This window comes from Eublepharis macularius, chromosome 15, assembly GCF_028583425.1.
Source record: "Eublepharis macularius isolate TG4126 chromosome 15, MPM_Emac_v1.0, whole genome shotgun sequence".
Lineage (NCBI taxonomy): Eukaryota > Metazoa > Chordata > Lepidosauria > Squamata > Eublepharidae > Eublepharis > Eublepharis macularius.
The window spans coordinates 30,008,964-30,030,392 of NC_072804.1; the positions used below are offsets into that span (position 1 = coordinate 30,008,964).

Genomic DNA, 21,429 nt, shown 5'->3' on the forward strand with positions numbered 1-21,429 from the left:
TAATCAAGTTTTCAGAATATGTTACCATATGGTTATTAAGAGATTAGCTGCCATCTAGTTTTTCTCTCCTTGGCATTACAATATTCTTTTTAAAATTCCAGATATTAACTGTTGTGTCTTTCTTTTACATCTTTAGCTACCTCTGGGACCTAGGCCTCTCCAACTGGTTTTAAGACAACAAACCACAGGTAGTGCTAAAGAGGGTTAGCATTTCTTCTGCGCTGGAACCAGGATGTGCTGAAAAACTGGCTTCGCACATTCATCACCCTCTCCCCATGAACAACCTTCCATTGCAGGTTACTGACATGTTTGAACATGTTAAAAGACCCATCAGTCTTTGGCTGTGAGTTAAAGGGGTGATCTGCTACTTTCCCTCCAGATGGCCCTTTGCAATCACCTCTTCTCTCTCCTGGCTTCAGCTATACTCTCTACTGCATATCCTGGGCGGGCGAATCCATTAACGGGCAGGTTCTTCTCACTCTTATTGATTGCCTGGGCTTGGTGACAGGAACAGGGATTTCATTTGCCTCTCTGAAAAGCCTTAAGCATCAGCCACCTCCGCCCAGATCCTTCCCTATGCATCCCACAAGACCATAGGAAGAAGTATTTGGGGGCTGGTCGAGATTTAAAGAAGGTCCCTTGTTTGAATCAAACCTTTCACTTCCTACCACCGCCTGGCTTTATTTCTAGTTTTGCATTTCCTACCCAGGCAGTTTCGTTCCACATCTTTCTTTTTGCTCAGGCCCGCCCCCCTGCCTGCTTTCATTTTATTCTTCCATGTACTTCATCAGTCTTATGTAACCATTTTTACACTATTCTGCTCATTCATTCCTTATCTTCTCCATTCTGTTTCCTTGGTTTCCAACTTTTCATTCATTTTCAGCTACTTTTGTGTTTCTCTCTCTTGATCCTCTGTCGCCCCAGCCAAATTCCCTCCCACAAGCCCCCTGCTTCTCGTCCCCCCCCCGCTCTCTGCCAGGAGCCCCTCCCAGGCACCTCCTCCCTCCCCTAAATGGTTGCTTTGCAAGCATCAGATATCTCCTGGGAACAGACTGTTCTCAAGCTGTTCCACTGAAAGCCCAAGGAGGACACACAACCGGAGTATTCTGTCTCACAAGCAGTGCCCTGAACGGATCCGCTCCCCTCAGTCTAGGAGAGTGGGTTCCAATTCTAATTGGAGCAATTAGTCCCGCTCAGTGTGGGTTTTGTGAAGAATGGGACATGTGCGTGCGTGTGCATGTGAGCCAATGATGCAATCCAGTGGTGCATGGCATTTCTCTCACAAACAGTTACAGGAACACTAAAATGTAGTCTTGGCAAAAACCAATTCGTAGGGAATGCCAGGAATCCTTGGAAGGAGGCAGAGTCAAGGCCCTCAGATGGGATGAGCATCCGGGGTTATTCACGACCCTCACTCAAGGCTATTAACAGTTCTTTCTGCAGCAGGTCAGAGGATGGCAACGCTCTGGCTTCCTCTCCATGTGAAAATGGCCCACGGGAAGCAATCTGCTCGCAGGAAGAAACAAAAAGTCCAGCCATTATCACGCTTGGGGCTGGGGGATGTCCTCTCTTTTTAAGAAACGGGTTCTTCTTCACAGCAAGACCCTCCGTGGCGTCCTGATTAGGACACTGCACAAACAGGAGCAAAGTCTTTGGCTGACAGTCAGCCCTAAAGATGCTTCCATGCAATTGGCAGGGTTTGTCGAGGCACTTAGCACTGATCTGCAACTCACTTCTTAGCTCCAGGGTTGCAGGCAGAACACTGACAGGTCCCTACGGCAGCACGTCAGAGAGCGGCGCTGGCAGCCTGGAGAGGGAGGCTGGAGAGCGCCGTCCCTTGAGGCCGAACTGAATCCCCACCAAGGAGGCAACGGGTGGATTCGTGCAGCACAGCACGGCCCTCTTTCTCAGGGCAGAGCTGATGCATCTGAGCTGGAATTGGGACCTGAATTGTGGGGAGGAGCTATGGCTTGGTGACTGAGCATCTGCTCAGCATGCAGAAGGTCCCAGGTTCAATTCCCCAGCCTCTATAGTTAAAAGGATCAGATAGCGGGTGAATTGAAAGAGTCTCTGCCAGTCAGAGTAGACAAGGCTGACCTTGATAGAGCAGGGGTCTGGCTCATTCGAAGGCAGCTGCATGTATTCATATGAACTCAGAAGCTTGAGACAGAGTGAGGAGAGGACTGGCAGAGAAGGCTTCGGTAGGGAGAAACCTCACCTCGGGTTTACCCTTTTCTCCAAGCTACCTCTACCCCCCATTTTTTCCTAACATACATTTTTCCTGAATTGTTCTTTTTCGGAATGAGTGAAATTGTCTTTTTAAGACAAGATTTTACTTGCTCAATACAGTTTCTAAGAACTGCATATTATAAATTTTTTGTACCGGATACATATTGATAATTCCTGTGTTTCTTGCAGCCACTCAAATCCAAAAGGCATTCCTATATTTAACCTAGAGGGTGCTGCCTTTTACAGGAGACAGACAAACAGGGGCCGTCTCCACATGGCTTACCTTGTTCGGGAAAACAGCGAAATCTCGCGAGAAGACGCTGTTATCGCATCTTCTCATGCAATTTTGTGCGAGATTTCGCTGTTTTCCGGAACAAGGTAAGCCGTGTGGAGACGGCCAGGATCTTGTAGACTTTCACTTGCTTTCCTCTGGGGACGCTAAAAGCCTGTCCCTTCTATCTGCTGCCCTTTTGATCCCTCCCCTGTGGCCAACCATTTTACATCTGGTGCCAAGCAAATAAGAACCCTACTGCACTGCCATGCTGGAGGATGAAAGTGTCAGAAGGACACGGAGGGGGTAGAAACAGCAGGTGTTTATTGTTTAATGTTATTTATACTCTGCTTTTCTCACTGAGACCCATGGAGGATTACACAGTGCTAGTCAATATGATCAACACCCAGGATATTTAATGAACAATACAATAGGATCAGGACTACTTGAAAACAAGCATAAATCTGAATACAGTGTGGTGGGCTGCAAAGCCCCACAGGACAACAACTGAGATGCATGTGCTTAGGAAACAGAGGGGGCAAGGGTTTGCATCTCTCTTAATATTGGTTATATTTGTCCTTTTGCTGGGACAAAACAACGGCATTTATAGCTTTAAATTTCATAAACATGCCAAACAGTGCCATTCTATACGCCAACTAAATTATAAATGACGCATTTAATGGTCTTAAAACGGTCAGGTAAGTTTAGGTTTGATAGGTGTGGTATAATGGTTAAAGCGTTGGACAAGGAGTAGAGGCGGACTGGGAGGGGGAAATGGCCCTGCATAAGGACCCGGCCTTCTGACTCACCCTGCAGGGTCCCACCCCCAGAAGGAGGGGGGCAGAGGCAGCCTGCTCACCCCGCTGGCTGGGTGCTGCCTCCCCTGGGTGGGCCTTTTCGCCACTAGACCGGCCTAGCCTCGGGTGGGGGGGGCGGGGATCAGTGGACGTATTGGCCAATCCACCCCTGATTAGGAGACCCAATTTCAAAGTACCACTCTGTTACGAGAGTGTGGGAGGGAAGGCAGAATGGTATAGTCCGATCTTGTCAGATCTCAGAGCCTAAGCAGAGTCAGTCCCTGGACGGGGAACCTCCAGGGAAGACGCTGCAGAGGAAAGCAATGGCGAACCACGCCTGCTTCTCGCTTGCCTTGAAAGGCCCTTGCTGGGGTCACCGTAAGTCGGTTGTGACCTGAATGCGTTGAATGGCCTCAGGCCAGTCTTTCCCTCTCAGCCTAAACGACCTCAGAGGGTTGTTGAGAATAAGATGAAGGGGGAGCCTCGTCCATAGCTTTGAGTTCTTTGGGAAAGGGCTGGCATATAAACACACCAAATAAACCAAGTAAATATGGACTTTTAGCCCAAATGTGCTGAGGGAGAAAAGGTCCAGCTCCCCCACCCCCCAGTGGCTTCACAAAATGTCTGGACAGTGTGCCTCTTGGCGGGGGCGGGGGCGGGGAAGGACATATAAGAAGCAGGACAATACTTGCCTTTTCAGCATAGACTGCATTCCCAGATAGCTCTGAGAGGTGCAGGAATTCTAGGTGCAGGCTGCCGAATTCTGCCAAAATGCTGCTGCCTGCGGACGCCCATCCCCAGCTCCAGCTCATGCCGCTGCAAGGGCAGAAAAGAAAGTGTTCGGTTTTGAAGGGCACAAAACAGCTTTACTCGGTTGTTCCTGAGGCAGGCTTGGAGTGCGTCTGTTCTAGTTTACAGCTGCAACAAAATGAGGCAGTGGTAGAAGAGGGCTGTACAATATGGCCGTGTGTGTGTGTGTGTGGAGGGGGAGACTGCATGTCTAATGCTTATTCCCCCCCCCCCCCCGCAAAACAACTCATAACAAAACTCCCTGCATGTGGAAAATCAGCAGTCAGGGGAAAAGGTTTTAGCCTGCCTCTCCACATACTGTTAGTTTTCTACTTAACAGAGTAAGGAGTGTAAGTGGACTTCTTTGGGGGAAAATGTAATCCCTCACTGGCAGAATGAAGTAGTATGGTCCACTCTTCCACCTTGGCACCTGCCTCCTCCTAATAGGCTTCTCCTGTAAATGGGTGGTATTCAAATTGTGTTTGGGGGGCCACGAGGTTCTTTGCAAACAGGCCGGGAGACTGGCCACAACAAGCAAGCTTCTTTGTGAAACAGCCGACTCACAACTGTCCTTTGTCCCTTGCAATGCCCCGTTGCCCTGCATGAACTGGCCAGTGTCTTCCTTGAACTCTGGCCACCCTAACTGTTTGTGTTGCCCTCAGGACCCCTCTGCAACACAAACAGTTCAGTGCTAAATACACAGAACTGTTGCCGTGTGGAAGTCAACATTAAGAAATGCAGCCACAGTCAAAAAGGTAAATCTGTGCCAGCAGTCCTATGTTGTGTTTAGTCCGTTCTAACTTGCTCAACTGGGGATGCAGTTCTAGGGCATTCAGTCCACGCATATTACGAACGGACAGGATACTTATAACTGGAGATGGTCTCTGCCAGACCAGACTATTGACAAGGACCAAAACAGGTTGGGTGTGTTGAGACGTCCACACACCTGCCTTTATCCAGTGAACATATGAGGGCCAAGGAAAAATGGGCACTTGCTACCTGATAACCCTTCTGCACTCTTGAAGGTGTCACTGGGATGGGACCTGAGAAAATAGAGCTTTGCATAATGCAGCCTAGTACAGCTCAATCACAGAAGCTCCTCCTAGCTCTGTGCACATCATAATTAATGCTGTTGTCATGCAAACTTTCTATGTGAACATGCACTTGCGGAAGCAGCAACTTACACACCATCAAGTCCAACGCCCATATACTGAGACCTCCCAGCCCCTGCAGAGAGCCAGCAGGGTGTAGTGGAAGATCCAGCTTCGAATCCCCAATCTGCCCCAGAAGCTTGTTGGATGACCTTGGGCCAGTCACACTCAGCCTAACCTACCTCACAGGGTTGTTGTGAGCATAAAATAGAGGTGTGGGGGGGAGAACAATGTAAGCTACTTTGGGTCCCCATTGGTGAGAAAGGTGGGATAGAAAAAAAACAATTACGCCCCTCCCTCAAGTAGGAAGTTTATCAAGGCTCTATGGGTGTATTTTACTTGCTGGGTTCTCTCTCAAGTTCTGCAGACCTGGAGCACAAGCATAGCTTTTTATGGACAAGTCTATACCTTCACCTAGGACACAAACGCTGATGGCCAATATTGAGCAGCAAGGTGTGTCCCAAGATTTCATTCATTCATTCATTCATTCATTCATTCATTCATTCATTCATTCATTCATTCATTCATTCATTCATACTCCGCCTTTCTCACTGAGACTCAAGGTGGATTACATTGTGTGAGATTAGTACAGTCAATATCAAAAACATTTCCATAAACAATGCCATAGGGTAAAGAGATACAAGTTCACCAAGACACAGCATTAACAGGAATCCAACACAACAAAGTGGTGAGGTCTATGGTTCCTAATTCATTAGCGGAGCATCTGAGACCCTCTCCCTACAATACAGCCCTCTTATCTGAGTAAAAAGCCTTTTTGAATCATTCGGTTTTGCTCCGTTTGCGGAAAGCCAGGAGAGTGGGGGCTCTCCTGACCTCCTCAGGCAGGTCGTTCCACAGGGTAGGGGCCATCACCGAGAAAGCCTATGTACGGGCTGCTGTTGACAGCAGACTTTCAGGTCTATGTCTGAAGCAAGTTAAAGCTTCTCCTCTTCTTCACTGGAACGGCCCTCACTGCCTCGCAGGAAGCGCAAGGAACCTTGCAGGGTGCCACTGCAGCGTTAAGACTTGGCCCACCCGAGGCAAAAAACTTTCTCTGGCTTTGCTTTCTGACTTGTCTGCTTCCGTCTCCCAACACAACATTCTTGATTACAGCCTTTTAAAACCATCTCAGCCTCTCCAGCTTCTGTGCAGCGACCTATATCTTCAGGGCTCAATCTGAAAATAGCCTCCGCAGCTGCCAGCTTGGGAGAAGCTCAGTGGTTTTCATTTCAGGGGAGAGGTGGGCCTGATTTTGAGATCTCTTGATTAGCATGATTGCGGGTGGCAGATTGCTGTTAAATGTTGTTCTGGAGGGGAGGGGAGGGGGGAGAAATAGGAAAGAGGAGTTGCTCCAGCTGGGGGGGGGGGGAGAGACAGTAGATGGCGCTAAAATGCCCGCACACCGTATTGTAAATGGAAGATTGCTGGTAAATGGTTTAAAGGGGGGGGGGAGGAACACTAATGCCCTTTTGCTGAAGAAGTGTCAACTCTTTTCAGAGAAACGCGGAAAGGGGAAAAAAAATAAAGATGACATTTTCAGCAGCAGTGTTATACTGCCAGCAGAACCAATCTACTTTCAAAGGGGATCATGAGGTTAGACAAATTCATGGCAGATAGGTCTATCAATAGCTATTAGCTTTGATAGCCGAATGGAATTTCTGGGCTCCAGAGTTTGCCTTGGAATATCAGTTGCTGGTGGAGAAGGCTATCTGCGCTTCTGGGGCCAGCTTCTGGGTTTCCCAGAGGTATCCACCTGCCTACTGTGAGCACTGGGCTATTTTCGTGGACTTTGTCATCCATGATGCTTCACTTTGGCCTTTAAAACAGTGGCCTCTTAGGCAGCAATGAGGGTGGCTTGTTTAGCTGAGCTGGCCCCAGCAACTGTCAGTACAATTCTAGGCACACTTTCTGGAGAGTAAACCCTGCAGAAAACTATAGAAAGTACATTAGATGAAACATGCACAGGATTCTGCTGTTAGGTCTGCTATAGATGGCAAGGCAGTTTTTATACTCTTATGCTTAAAACAAGGCCTTAAATTCTCCCTGCCATGAAAACAGAATCAATGCCTTCACTTCCCCCCCTGGTCTTAACCTAATCATCGCAGAGCTGGTTTGTGATGTTTGAGTATTGTCTTAGGCAGAGATACGCCCTTGTAATTCTACTGACTTCAGTGGGCTTAGAAGAGTGTAACTCTGTTTAGGATTGCGCTGTGCACCACACATCACAAGAGAGGTGCCCTTCACTGTCAGGGTGCTTCACTGCTACTGCCACCCTGGGAGGCAATGCAGGCGGCTTGTCTGGCTGGTAGAGTCTTGGTCATCTTAGATGTTATAGACTAAAAAGGTAAAGGTAGTCCCCTGTGCAAGCACCGAATCATTACTGACCCATGGGGGGATATCGCATCACGACATTTTCTTGGCAGACTTTTTTTTTTACGGGGTGGTTTGCCATTGCCTTCCCCAGTCGTCTATACTTTACCCCCAGGAAACTGGGTACTCATTTTACCCACCTTGGAAGGATGGAAGGCTGAGTCAACCTTGAGCCGGCTACCTGAACCCGGCTTCCGCCAGGATCGAACTCAGGTCGTGAGCAGAGCTTGGGCTGCAGTACTGCAGCTTACCACTCTGCGCCACGGGGCTAATACCACCAATAATAGACTAATACCACCAAAAAGGGATGGAGGCTGGATGCGTATTATAAAATAAAGTCAATCAGGTAAATTCTAAATTAAAAAATGCATACTTCTTTGTTCTGGCACCCCAAACTGATTTGCCTCTTCTACCTTTTCCCCTTCGCTCCCTCTTTCCTTGCATGTTCTGTCTCATACTTAAGATAGTATGCCTGTGAGAGCAATCCTAAGCCGGTCTACTCAGAATCCTACTCAACAGGGCTTATTCATAGGAAAGCATTCTTAGGCTTGTACAGCGTGTCTCTGGCCTGTGTTGTGCAAAGGACATAGTTAGGCACACCAGGAATAAAGCAAACAAATGAATACATACATAAACCACAGCTTGGAGGCTCAGCATTTTGGATTTATTTTATTTTTTTTAGTATTTAGGATGGCAGTTGCTTAGCAATCCCCTCTCTGCATCACTGCAGCTAAAGGAAGATTAATAGGGTCAAGCTATAAGAAATGTATTCGGTCATAAATCCTGGCTTGGTTTGCCTCAAAAAACAGGCACTATTTACAGGTATTAAAGTTCCAGAAAACTGAAAAGGAAATTAAAAGATTGAGATGAGGTGGGTTTTTTTTTTTTTGCCTCTTCTGGGTTGGCAGTAACTGATTTCCTCTCTCTTCCATCTCCCTCCCCAATCACTGCTTTGATGGCTGCCAACTGATTTCTTTCAACCCCTTGGGATGACGTTCCCATTTATACTCATTTAACTCTCGCAGAATCTCCGTACCTTCTAATCAGGGCCTATTGTGCTTCGGAGGCTGCCAAAGTCTCAAGAACTCTCCAAATATTTCTGTTTGTTAGACGTTAGCCAAGATTGCCAGTGAGATTCTGAAGGATTTCGGAGCTCATCGTCTGCCTTGGCAAAGGGTTGTGAAAAGTAGCAATGGGATGAAAGATGGTGGGTTGTAGTAGTCAGGGGGTGGATTAAGATCTGGGAGATGCAGGTGCAAATGGTCACTGGGTGACTTTGGGGCCCAAATGCTCTCTCAGCCTAACCAACCTCTCAAGGTTGTTGTGTGGAATAAATAGGGAACCTAGGTACACTGCCTTTAGCGCCTTGGAGGAAGGATGGAATTAAAAAAAGGCAGAAAGATAGGAGGATTCAGCTTGATGTTAAGAAGCACAAGTTACCCTTGACCAAAGAATGGAACACTTCTTCTGTCTGGGATGGTCATCCTTTCCCACCAAGCGAGCAGCTTCAGGAAGGACGCACATGGAGCAGTGAGGGAGGAAGGGGACACCTGCCTAGCCAGCCAGAACAGCCGAATCAACCCTGGTGATCAACTGCAGCCAGATCACCCTGTCGGGTAGTTCCTTTATCATTAAGGGTACCGCTGTAATAAGCTTCACTACTTAGTGCAGAGAAAATGCATTGGTTTCAGTGGGACATAACCAACAGGGACAAACACACAAAATGCATGAAATTTCCTCTAATGGGTCAGACTACCAGTCTCCCTAGCCCACCTTTTTGTTCTCTGATTGGCAACAGCTCTCGAGCAGAGAAAGGTCTCGCGCAGAGGAAGATCTTTCACAGCACACCTGATTCTTTAACTGGGAGACGCTTGGACTTGAATCGAGGATCTTTCACAAGAACGGCAGGTGGCTTTGCCACTGAACTACGGGCTCTCCAGAACTGGTCAAAGAAAAATTCACACAGGAGCTGTGTGGCTAGAATCGTGCACCCCTCCCCTTTTTTTGGAGCCTTTAATTTCCAAACTTAGTCCTCCAACCATGAGGGCTAGAAACTTACTTTTAAAAAAGAAGGGGGAAAAGTTGAAATTCCCAGCCTTAGAGGATTTATATATCCCTCTAGATACCTTAAAAGGTTGCATTTTTAAAGAGAGAAGTGAAAGAGAACAAAGAAACAGAGCTTTCCTTGAACTGCTCCATCCACTGACCCAAAATAGACAGTAACCTTTGGCAACTGCTCACAGACCCACTGGCTACTATTGTTCTTGTGGGGAGGGAGGAGGCAGAAGCTCCATAGCAGCTGTCTGCCTTCTGGGCAGAGCCTGAGCTCAAGCTGTACTTTCTGTGCTAACAGAGTTCAGGATGAACTCTTACAAGAGCCCACAGATCACAAAAAGACACCTGGAAGGAAGGAGCAGCTGTAGCTCCTCCTCCTCTAGAAGATACAAACTCGGGAGAATTTGTAGCTTCCCCCATTATTTCCGGATGAAGCACCATCAGCTATTTAGTGTAGGCAGGAGGGAACAAGGAAGCCCTTTCCTGCAATTCAGGGGAGAGCAAGCAGGCTGGAGGAGTGAATGGAACGTGTTGCCCCTGCTTTTCAACAAGACTGAAGGTAGAAATAGGGACTATTTCAATAAAAGCTGCAGGAGCATTTAAATAGTCCCCTTTTTGGTGGACAGAGGGCCAGTTCAGATACTATTCCCTTAATGAAGGATTGTGTGTACTGAAGCCTCTTTGGACCCGTAGCAGCCTCTAGTTCTAACAGCCACTAGTGACTGCTGTATCTGGAGAATTCACATTCAGCCCTTGCCTTGCTCCATGTTCTCGATGAGAAAAGACCCGCCATCACAAAATTAGTCTTAACGCAGCACATCAACAAAAACCAGGAAAAGGCTGAGATTCTTTTTTTTTTTTACTTCCTTGTTCTCTCCAGTGGGGATTGCCTCCCCCCCTACAAACAGACAGCAAGACACTGGGGATAAGGCTGAAGGCCTTCCAGTCTTGCTCACGAGTTTCCCAGAGGCACCTGATGGGAAACAGGACACTGGACTACATGGACCGTAGATCTGATCTGGTAAGGGTATCCTTTCGCTTTTAGTGCTGCGTTTGTTAAAGAGAACGGAGTAACGATATGTGCCTTGCCTGCCCAGGTTTATGACTCCCCGTGGGATACCGGTCGGTGTGTTAAAAGCTGGCAAAAGCTTCTCTCCCAGTTCTAGAGCTTTACTCTTGAAGACCTGTTGGGAGAAAGAGAGGAAGCACAGAGTCAGAAAGCTATTAACAAAAGAGCTGTTTGGAAATGTAAACTGCGGTGGATTTCTAAATATAAATCTCCAGATGTACAGCCCCTAAGAGGTACTTTACAGTGAACTGGTTTTCAGTTCATGTATACTTTATTTTGTCTGTGCCTGGACTGAGCCCCAGTGGGCTGAATCCTGCAGACATGCTCCACAGGCACAGATGCCTTCCTGGGCAGAAGGAGACTTCCCTGAAGTGAGATGCTCTGAAGAGCGTCCTGCATCAAGGAAGGCTTCCTGTGATAGAGAAAAGGGCCTCTTCTAGTGGAACAGATCTATGGGACCCATCCCATGGTGTGGATTTTTGTATATTTTGGTAATACCACCAAGCCACTTTGAACACGGCAGAAATGGAACAAAAAGGCTTTAATCTCTCTCTGGGGCTGTCTGGGGAGGCACCAGGGGAATCCTCCTTGGCCCAGCTTGGTTTGGACTTAGATAACTCTGGATAGGCCTCTCTTTCCCACCCCCTCCCTTCTAAATGGCTTCCCAGGGGCCACCCTCCATTGCCTTGGCAATTCCAGGCTTCCAAGGCAGTTGCCCTGGCAACAGAAGCCAACTTCCCATCGAGTAGCTGCTCGCTTAGTGGCACAGTATGTCCTTGTTGTTGGCACCCACAATGGTGGGCTCTACATTTCCTGAACGGGGATCCCCCCTTCAAACCTGTCTCCTTAGTAGGAGCGCCATGTGAGGCCAGCAGCCCTGACAAATGAATGAACTGGTCATAAATACAGCTCTAAATAATCTATGTAATGGGTATCTCATTCTTCCCTTAGTGTATTGTGTACTCCTGTTTTTCCTTATTTTTCTTTTCTGTATCCCCTTGATTGTTTAGAAAATAAAAAAATACAACTTTCCAACATGGCCACAATGTGGTACATGGAGATTTTCTCATTCCATACTCAGAACAGGGAATGGGTATGATTTGTGCGTTGTTGCCCTTAGCTTTGGTACAAAACCAGAGATCTAAATCAACAACTAATTCAGAAAGAAATAAAGGGTACAGTTTCTCAAGACAAAAAGCACAAGCTTGGAATTTTATGACCAGGGACTGCGTCAAAGGTAGCTTGGCGGAGGTATCGTTTTTGGTGTGCTCTGTTATCCCGCTATGGTAAACTTGCAAGACCCATTACAAGTGATGACAGCTGGATCAAAGAAATGAGTATAAATACCATGGGAAGCAATTCTCCTAGCCTATCACCTGCCACTCCCTTAAAAGTCATTATTTTTCTCCAGCCCAGAAAGTCGAGGGTTACCACCTCTAAAAAAACTAAGTCAGCAGCCTTGAGAATGATCTCAGATGTCTTAATGTTAGTGGTAAAACTAGATTAGACAAAGTGCATAAAGGAGGACAGGTCCAGCAATGACTTTTTGCTAAACAGAACCTCCAGGTTCAGAGGCAGTATATGTCAATCAGTGCTGGTAGCTAGGGAGCAACAGCCGCAGAGGGCTAATGCCTGCAAGCCTTGATGGAGCATTTGCAAGGAACATCTGGTTGGGCCCTGTGGAAAACGGGATGCTTTGCTAAATGGAATGTTGGTCAAGTTGATTCTTACAAGGAAGGCTGTGATTCAGATTGTGGCTGCACAGGTCGAGGGTGGGGGGCAAAGATTAATGGGAGAGTGTGTTAGCAGCCCTATTCTTTCTCCCTATTGCCAGGGCAGCTTGTGAATATGAAATATCAGAAGCCCCTTCCTCATGTGCCATAAGCACATGGCACTGACTTGGTTAGGCAGAACATGATGCCAACCCCGGCTGGAGTTGGAAAATTAGCAGAAGGTGTGTCAGGCTGAGTAGCTGCCCCTCCACACCCTGAAGAAGCACTTAAGTAAAACAAAAGAGATCTTCCAGGAGTTCCTGCTTATCTCATCAATGCCTTTCCATACCTTCCTCACCCCGCCTTCCTAATTTGGGCTATTCAGGGCCCCTCCTACCTGGCCATTGTGAGATAGCCCTTTTCTCACCTATAGTTCCTCCTGGATATGCTCAATCAAGCCTCTCCCAATTTATTGTCCACCTCCAGGGACAGTCATTAAGTTACTGTTCTTTTGGGCGGGACGTCAGCTTTGACCCAAGATACCTTTTGCTCTATAATTGGGCTGCCCAGCCGTGTGCTCTGTATGTGTGTTCTGGACCCACCCATGTGCCCTCAGATGATGTCTGAGCCTTCCCTTCCCTTCTGTGAAGCGCTGGTCATTAAGCTGCTCCTCCACAGTCCTCTTCTTCATCATCTTCTTCAAAACTGGTAACTATAGCCCTCCCCAAAACCACTTTCCAATTTCCTTTCTGTTTTCCAGTTAGCTCTGTATATATGCTGTGTGTGTTCTCTGTGTGTTTGCTCTTTTTGCTTTGTTCATAAAGAAACCTTTCCTGTTGAACACTTGTCTGTTTGCTTGAGAGTTCTCTAAGGAAATTATTCTGGTATATGTTGGTGGAGATCCTGCAGTTACCCCCCTCTCGCTGATTGCCAATTCCCCCAGCTCACAAGGAGACACCCCTCCCCCTTTAGCGTAACAAGTGAGTAAAGAAAGGACCCCCATCTGTAGGATGTATACATGTTGCCTTGACAGCTGAACTCTGCAAAGACTTATGGCTTAGAGCAAGTAGTCCAATTTGTAATAAGTTACCTATCCACTGATGGCCCACATCTTTCTCTCCCCCCTCCACCTTCCTGCAACGTAATTTCTTTTTACAACCAAGCCTGGTGTTATCTGGGAAAACAGAAAATGAAGAGGATTACACAAAACGTTTCTCTGCATCTGGCATGGAAAATGTGGCGTCTCCTTGTGCGGCACAGCTTGTCCGTCTCCCAGCCACTGGAGCTGCTCCCATTGCAATGAAGACCAGCGGCTAAAGTCAAAGGTTTCAGCTTCAAATCCCGCTGCCTGCTCTGTGGCCAACAGGCAGCAACCAGCTCACAGTTTTTCTCCACGTATTCTGAGGAGAATGCCTTGGCAACTTGCCTTACTCTGCTTAGAGAAGTGTGCTGGGAGGGCAAAGTTCATCTTTTTGGCTGGGAAGAGGCAAGTGGTGACTGCAGGATGAGGCGTTTGTGCTTGTGCACTTGAGAAAATAGAAGCTGGGTGGGATTTGATGCTATAAGTGCATTCCAAACAGTTCCCGGGATCAGCTGAAAATCCGTCTGCAGCTCATTGCCTTTGGGTGAAATTCCTACTTAACAGGCAACAGGACCAGGACTGAGAATTCTCTCTTCTCCCCATTTAACTATTTATTGTATTGGTTAATCTCCAAATCTAAGGGTTTAAAAAAAACCCTGTAAATTATCCCCAACACCATCACACACATTTTCCTACATTTGGGGACGGAAGAATAGAGGAAAACCGCTTCCGATTCTTTTGAAGACAAATTCCTAGCATCAGTCATCTGTGGTCATGGGATTGCTCATGATTAAAGAAGTCTAGTAAAATTATTTAGGATACTGAGCACAAGCCTTTTACTTCCAGCCCCTCTATTTTGGCCCACAGCGTCATCCAGGATTCTGAAACAGGTACCTGCATGTTTCTCCCAAAAGGCAAATGTCAGTTCTGGGGCAGGGCATGAGTGCTTGTGTGTGTGTGTGTGTGAGAGAGAGAGAGAGAGGCACAGGGGAAAGAGTGAGCTCTCCCTGCTTTGATGCTGTCGTCCTGATCCATACTCCCCCTTCCTCCCCATGCTTATCCCCTGTCCAGAAAACCCAAGGAGAGAGCCAGTCATGGATCTTCCACGTCAGCATTTAGTTTGGCCCTAAGACTGCCAGGAGACAGAGACCCCAAGACTCCCCACATGTTCACCGGCTTTCATTGGTTTAGAAATAGGACTGCCAAATACATGTCTGGAAATTTCTGAAGATTTGGGGTCAGTGACTGGGAAGGTGGAGTTTGAGGAGGGAAGGGAACTCGGCGATACCACAGAGCCCACCCTCCGAAGCTGCCACTTCCTCCAAGGGAGCTGATCTCTATAGTCTGGAGATCAGTTGTAATTCAGGGAGAACTCCAGGCCCCACCTGGAGGTTGGCATGGGCAACCCTAGCTAGAAAAGGTTTGCTACAGAAAGAGGAAAGGTGATTGATCAACCAGCTCAGTTGCCCACTGTATCCAAAGCCAAGCTGCCTCCATAAAGTGGGTAATGGTGGGGGGCAGGCACCTTTCTATGGGACTCCCTGGTCAAAATTCAGAGATTTTTTTGCACTCGTGCAAAACTTCCTGCTAAAAACAAGGGGAATGGTATCACAAATCTTTTTTTAAAAAAAGAAAACCCAAAATTTCAATTATTTTTCCCTTCCTCTAACTCTTAGAATGCTTTAGATTTTATTTTTGATGTTTATGCCATTATACTTTATAACTTTTGTTCGACAAATCCAACCAAAATGCCTTATTAGGCATTTTAACCCTGTATGAGCTAATTCATAATAGGCAGGTTTGCAGAGAGTCAGCACGTCTATGGAGAAAAAGCTCTCTCCCTCTTGCAAAAAGGGAAAGAAGAGCTTCGAAGTCCCAAATGCATCAACTTTCCTTAAAAATAAAGCCAAGCTGCTGTAGTGCCTTTGGATAAAACTCCTCTTATTTTTCAGTTTGGTACAGTGTTCTCGTTTCCGACATGGAAGATTCCCACCCGGATCAGCAGGAGAGCAGCTTGCCATTTGCTTTTCTCTCTGCCCTGGTGTTTTGTTCAATCTCGCGGATCTCTCTACACCTCACCTTCACAAATATATGATATGTTCAGTCTCTGCCAGTTCTCGGGAGCACCAGAAAAATAAGGCAGAACTGTAGTGCAGTGGAATTTTATAGCTCAGCTAAATTCATTTTGCTAGGGGAAGATTAATCTTGGTTGACTGCAGGCTGCATCATCACCTTTAGAAAGGAGGTGATATTTACTCATCTTCGGAGGAACGTACCTTTGGCATGGGGCTGGCATGGGGCATGAAGAGAGCAGTGCTGTCACTACAACTGGATTTCTCCGATTCAGATTGGATCCCCCGCCCCCCCCACCCCAAACTACATGCTCCAGGTTTCAAACCTTATCAATCAAACTGCATTCAGGAAGGTGTTTTCGGTCCTCCAAATCAGACCAGGAATGCCGGGGTTCACCAGAGGCGGTCTGATTCCTCATGGCTGAAACGCGCAGCAGCATTCCTTTTGACCCAAGTGCAAATATATTTCAAAGAGTATGCGTGCAATGGGAGGACAGGTAGCAACCCACTTCTACCCCTGGGACTTTGGAAAGGGCCCCCCATCTTTTGGTTACACCCTTGTTGGCAAGCCACCTTCACAGGCAGGAAATCTTTGCCGTTCACAGGTACAGCTTGTGTCTAGATGAGGCAAAGTGAGAGAAAGAGCAAAAAAGGAAAGAGAATGTACATTTGTGAGTGTGTTTGTGTGAAATGAGAGAGAGCAAGTGTTGTCATGTGGGTGTGGGCTTTAAAACTAATCAGGACATTTGACTGTGTTCAGCTAGGTCTCAAGATCAAGTTTTTCTCACCCAGGAAAGGTATTAAATTGGTTTCACGCAGCTAGGAAGATTGCATTATCACCAATTACTGTTGTATACATCTGAGTTTTGCATGGAAGCAATACAGATGGTATCTATTGCAGTTCATGATCTTTTGGCCCCACGGTTCACATTCTCCTGTGCATACCCATGTGCATGAGTGAGCATATATCTACCAACTTACAAAATATTTCATGCGCCTGATGCATTAGGCTCCAGTCCAAAAAAGCCAATGCCATAATAAATCTATTGCTCTTTAAGCTGCCACGAGGCTTTCCCTCCAGTATAGATGCATACTGATGTTGCCAAGTAGGCCCCCTCTCCTGCTTTAAGGCCTGCCATGAACTGTGTTAAAGTTTCCTGCGTTGCTGTTTCACTGCTGCACCAAAGACTGCCCTGCACGTGTGTGCTCTGATACACGTGTCAGTTTCCTGCCTGCGTGTTAATTACCTTGCTGCTGCAATAGACTGTGTAGTTCACTGACTCCATGTGTGGTTAACTGCACAAAGGACTCTTTTTCTGGGCAGCCCTGCCCTGACCTATATCTGGATTTCCCAGTGTGTGTTTGGACTGTGTTACAAGTGTGCCCCGTGCCTGCATTGCCATCTGCCACGGACCGTGCCTGTTCCCTGCTTTGGACTGTGTTTTGAGTGCTGTTCCCCCTGCCTCCATGGAGGCCTGCCTCATATGGGCCCAAGCCGCTGCTAGCAGCCGGGCGCCTGCCAGGGAAACCTCCAGCGAGCCTGGCTAGGCGCTCCCTGGTCAGTTCCCGCCTGGAGCCTCCCGCGAGCCGGTCGCCGAGCTTGCCCTCGCTACCGGGCAGCCTGCTATCCAGCCCCAGCTATGCCCAGCCGGCATCCATGTTCTTAGGCAGCCAGAAGACCCAGAGGAAAAGACTGCTTTGGGAAGCCATTTCGGCGAAGCGGGCACACCACGTCCGCAGCGAGAGCCCCTCGCCCCGCTCTGCATATCTTAGGAGCCGCCCCGGAGAAGGAACTAAGTGCCGACCATCCCAAGCACTTAGAGAATGCATCTCAAAGAAACCTCCGCATTCCAGAGCTGATGACATCAGGACAAGCCCCGTCCGCTGGAACATCCTTTCAGCCCACTTGGATTTCCCCCTCCCTCTTTTGTCCCCTCTTCCTGAGGTGTCACTTATCGCAATCAGATTACCAAAGTGGCCCATCTAAGCCATTCAGTAGCCCATTAGAACCTTTGTTTTAGACTGTGAGAACCACCAAGTACAGCACCAGCCCCAGGGTACATTTTGGGGTATTTAAGCTGGTCTCCCAGACCACTCGGTGCTTAGGCCATTCCTATCCAGACTTCCTTGCTGTCCGTCTGTGGTCCCAGTGCTGGCATTGGGCCACCCTCGCTGCTGTGTCTCTGCTTCGCTCCAGGATTGTGAGTATTTCCCTTATCATCGTTGGGAACCCGCTAATGCGAAAGTCTCTATATTTCCTACTCTGTGTTTCTTAGGTCTTGTATGTTCTTTGTATGCTTGTGCAAGTTTAGGCTTATGCCACACTAAATACACGTGTTTGGAACCTTATTTGTAGTCTGCCTCTTTTTCACTAGAGTGTCTGGGATCGGGACCTCCGTAGACATAGGTTAAGATCCGCGCTAATTTTAAGTTACAGACTGCTACAGCTAATTCCCCATTATAATAAAGAGCAGTTCTGGTAACACTGATCTCTATTGTCCATATACATTTTGACTACGTGAGCTAGCCAGACAACTCTACTCATAGGACCGGAGTACCCAAGGCAATAAAATCCAAAATGACACCTAACTGTGGTAAGAATAATAAACTAAGCGACTGGTTTTGCTACCCTTTGATTGCACTCCTAAACCTTCTGCCTCACCCTGCCTAACGAGAGGGCCTGGATAAAGAGACTATTCCTGCTATTGGGTGCGATGGGGCTCTGCTTCTCCCAGTGGGCATCCTCAGGGCAGTAAAGGATGCACAGCAGCTCCATACAGAGTAGAGCAGGGGTTTGGGGAGAGCTGCTTTTACAATTGTCATCATTTACTTCCATCCCTGGCATGAGGCCTGCAACTCAGGAAAGATCGTGGCTTACCCGTTCCTCCGACTGCAGATTGTTCAAGACGGGAACCACCTGCTAATCACAAACTCGACCAGGCAAGGGCTTTGCTCACTGGCCTGGAATGTGGGTTGGCTGCCACACTGGGGAATGATGCTCAGAGTCACAGATGGCATGTGGAAGAGCCACGTGTGATCCTGAGCCACTGCAGGAGTATCACTGTAGTAGAAGGAAGACGGCTGTGCCGGGACTAGCCATTGGTCAGGACTCAAATACCCCTTCCAACCATTGGAGAAGACCTTGACAAGAACTGTTTCTAAGAGTTCCCCCCCGCCCCATCCTCTTACTAATAAGGTGCAAGGTTTAATTGGACTCAGAGGGGTGGATCCAGGCAGTTTTCCCCACTCCATCTCATCCAGCTCCCTGTCCTACAACTCTTGTGCCAAACGGTTTATCAACTTTCAGATCACATGATCTTGAGCATAGACCTTTTTTTTTGCGGTTGGGAGGATCCTCTTCGGGTTTCCCCCCCTCACTAGCATGCCCATTCAACGCGGTAACCTTCCTGGGTTTATCTTGTACAGACTGAGCCAGTGTTCAGGAGGGCTTTTAAAAATAAAGATAAGAGGGCTATAATGGAATGGTTCAGGAAGGCGCTTTTAATAAAGGGCACAAGACTGTGGATGATTGTATTTCATTAGGTATGAATTATTTTCCAGGTAGGTAACTGTGATGGTCTGCAGTAGAAGAGAAGGGAGCTTTGACCCTTGAAAGCTTCTACCCTGAAAATCTTGTTGGTTTCTAAGGTGCTATTGGACTCAAGTCCTGCTATGAATTACCAGTTTGCTGTATGTGTTATCTTGCTCCCGTTGCACTGTTTTCTACTTAGGTGATGCCATTTTCTGCACTGTTTAACTTACCAGGTCTAATACTTCATGCTTCGCTTCAGACTTCTGTAATCCTAGTCCTATTACATTGCTTATCAGATGTCTCATCCTCACATTGTGTAATCCGCCTTGAGTCTCAGTGAGAAAGGTGGACTATAAATAAGTTGCAAAAACTACTTGGCTCCAACCCACGGTTTAGCTTCAGAGCTTCTTTCCATTGCCAAAGCTCAGACCGAAACTCCAGTAAATCCATGACTAGATGTATGAAACCAAACCTCTCAGATTCAGGGCAGCTCAACACTGCAGACAGTGGGTTTCAGACAGGATTTCTCAGAAACTTAGTAGGGAGAAGAGCTTTCTGTCATGAGAAGATCAGGGGAGCAGCAGTCAACCTGCCTGAGATACAGCTTGTCTGCCATTAGTACCCCTTCCCAGGGCCGGATCTAGGGTTGTCAGCGCCCGGGACAACCCAAGTCTGGCAGCCCTCGCATGCACACGCTCCTGGCACTGCGTGATGACATCACTTCCGTGACATCATCACGCAGGGCAGGCGTGCCACCAGCTGAGCAGCAGCAGCCACTTGCCTGCCCCACTGAGGGGGTGGCCGGCTTGCCATGCGCTCTCTGTCCTGCAGGGCAGGCGAATGGTGCGGGAATGGTCCCAGCCCTCCATGCCACTCGCTTGCCCAGCAGGACAGGGAGTGCGTGGCAAGCTGGCCACCCTCTCAGCCGGGCAGGCAAGTGGCATGGAGGGCTGGAAGGCCAGCCCTCAGTGGGGTAGGCGAGTGGCGTGGGCAGCCTCCGTGTCATTCGCCTGCCCGGCTGACAGGGTGGAAAGCTTGCCGTGCGCTCCCTGTCCTGTGGGGCAGGCGAATTGCGCGGGTGGCTGCTCAGCTGCCTGCGCTGCCGCTGGCGCGCTCCTGGCGGCTGGCAGCTGCACCCAGTGCCCCCTCTTTGGCGCCGTCACGGGCAGACTACCCCCCTGCCCCCCCTCGATCCGGCCCCGCCCCTTCCTTTCAACGTAAAAACATAAGAAGAGGCTGCTGGATCAGGCCAGGGCTTCATCTAGTCCAGCATCCTCTCATACAGTGGCCAACCAACCGCCTCCGCAGAACGGTCAAAGAGGGCATAAAAGCTGAGGCCTTCCCCTGATATTGCCTCCTGGAACTGATATTCAGAGACTGTGGGACTCCCATGTGCATTGCCTATGGACTATGCAGATCACACAGGATTCTGGGATGCACTCCAGGGTGTGCTCTTTGAGTTTCAGAGAAGTGACAATAGATTCAAACACCCATGCAATCCCTGAGGGGGCCTTCTGTGGAAGAGTCTGAACGGTGCAGGGACTGGTTCTGAGTAAACAAATATGGAAGGGATTCCCGGAGGGTAGGAAGTTCAAACCCACCACACTACACCACACTGACTCCTGCCCAGGGTGTTTGAGTCATCTAGGTAGAAGACACTTTTCTCACCTGACTGCAACTCTGAGGATATGCATGTTCCTCCTGATAAACGCAGATCCTTAAGGGCCCCTCACTTTGGGCAGAGTTGTGGTGCTTATTCACCCCCACCCCCCGGTTACACAGGAGGGCTCTGCGCCCTCCTTCCTAGGATGGCAGAGGACCCTTTGGAGGGCAGAAAACCAGGGTCAAGGGGCCTTGTTATGCTGTATTAATGCTCGTGACAGTTTTTCACTTTTTGGCAATACAGCTGAGAACAGCCGCTACTAAAAGTGACATTTAGACCACTGCAGCGTTTAGTGTGCGACCCTCAGGGGCCTACGAAAGTTCCTCTCTCCAGCATCAGAAAATTAACAAGTTCTGAATGCAAGGCCAAGATCACAGCAAACGGTATTTCACAGCAAGGGACCAATGTACCAAACTGAAAAGCTATCTAGGAGAAATTGTCCACGGGAGAAAATATCTATACAAAATGATGAGCCGGGCGAGGTAATTATGCAAGACTTAATTAACAGCCATCATCAGCATTTCAATATTCATAAAAAACCCCTTCATTTTTAGCTTGAGCTGGGGGTGGGGATCGTTTTGAAGGGTTTGGTTGGGAGGGCTCTCTAGGGAGATGGGCTTTCTTATGCAGAAATACAC

At 48.1% G+C, this 21,429-nt stretch overlaps 1 protein-coding gene across 1 annotated transcript in view; it reads right to left on the reverse strand.

Annotated features, from left to right (window-relative positions):
* Positions 1 to 21,429, reverse strand: part of MAN1C1 (mannosidase alpha class 1C member 1) — a 166,172-nt gene that overhangs the window by 18,898 nt on the left and 125,845 nt on the right. The window contains exons 5-6 of the mRNA XM_054999000.1: positions 10,752 to 10,846; positions 3,990 to 4,113 (exon numbers count right to left, since the gene is read on the reverse strand). Of these exons, the coding sequence (XP_054854975.1) occupies positions 3,990 to 4,113; positions 10,752 to 10,846 (219 nt within the window). The remainder of the gene's footprint in view (positions 1 to 3,989; positions 4,114 to 10,751; positions 10,847 to 21,429) is intronic.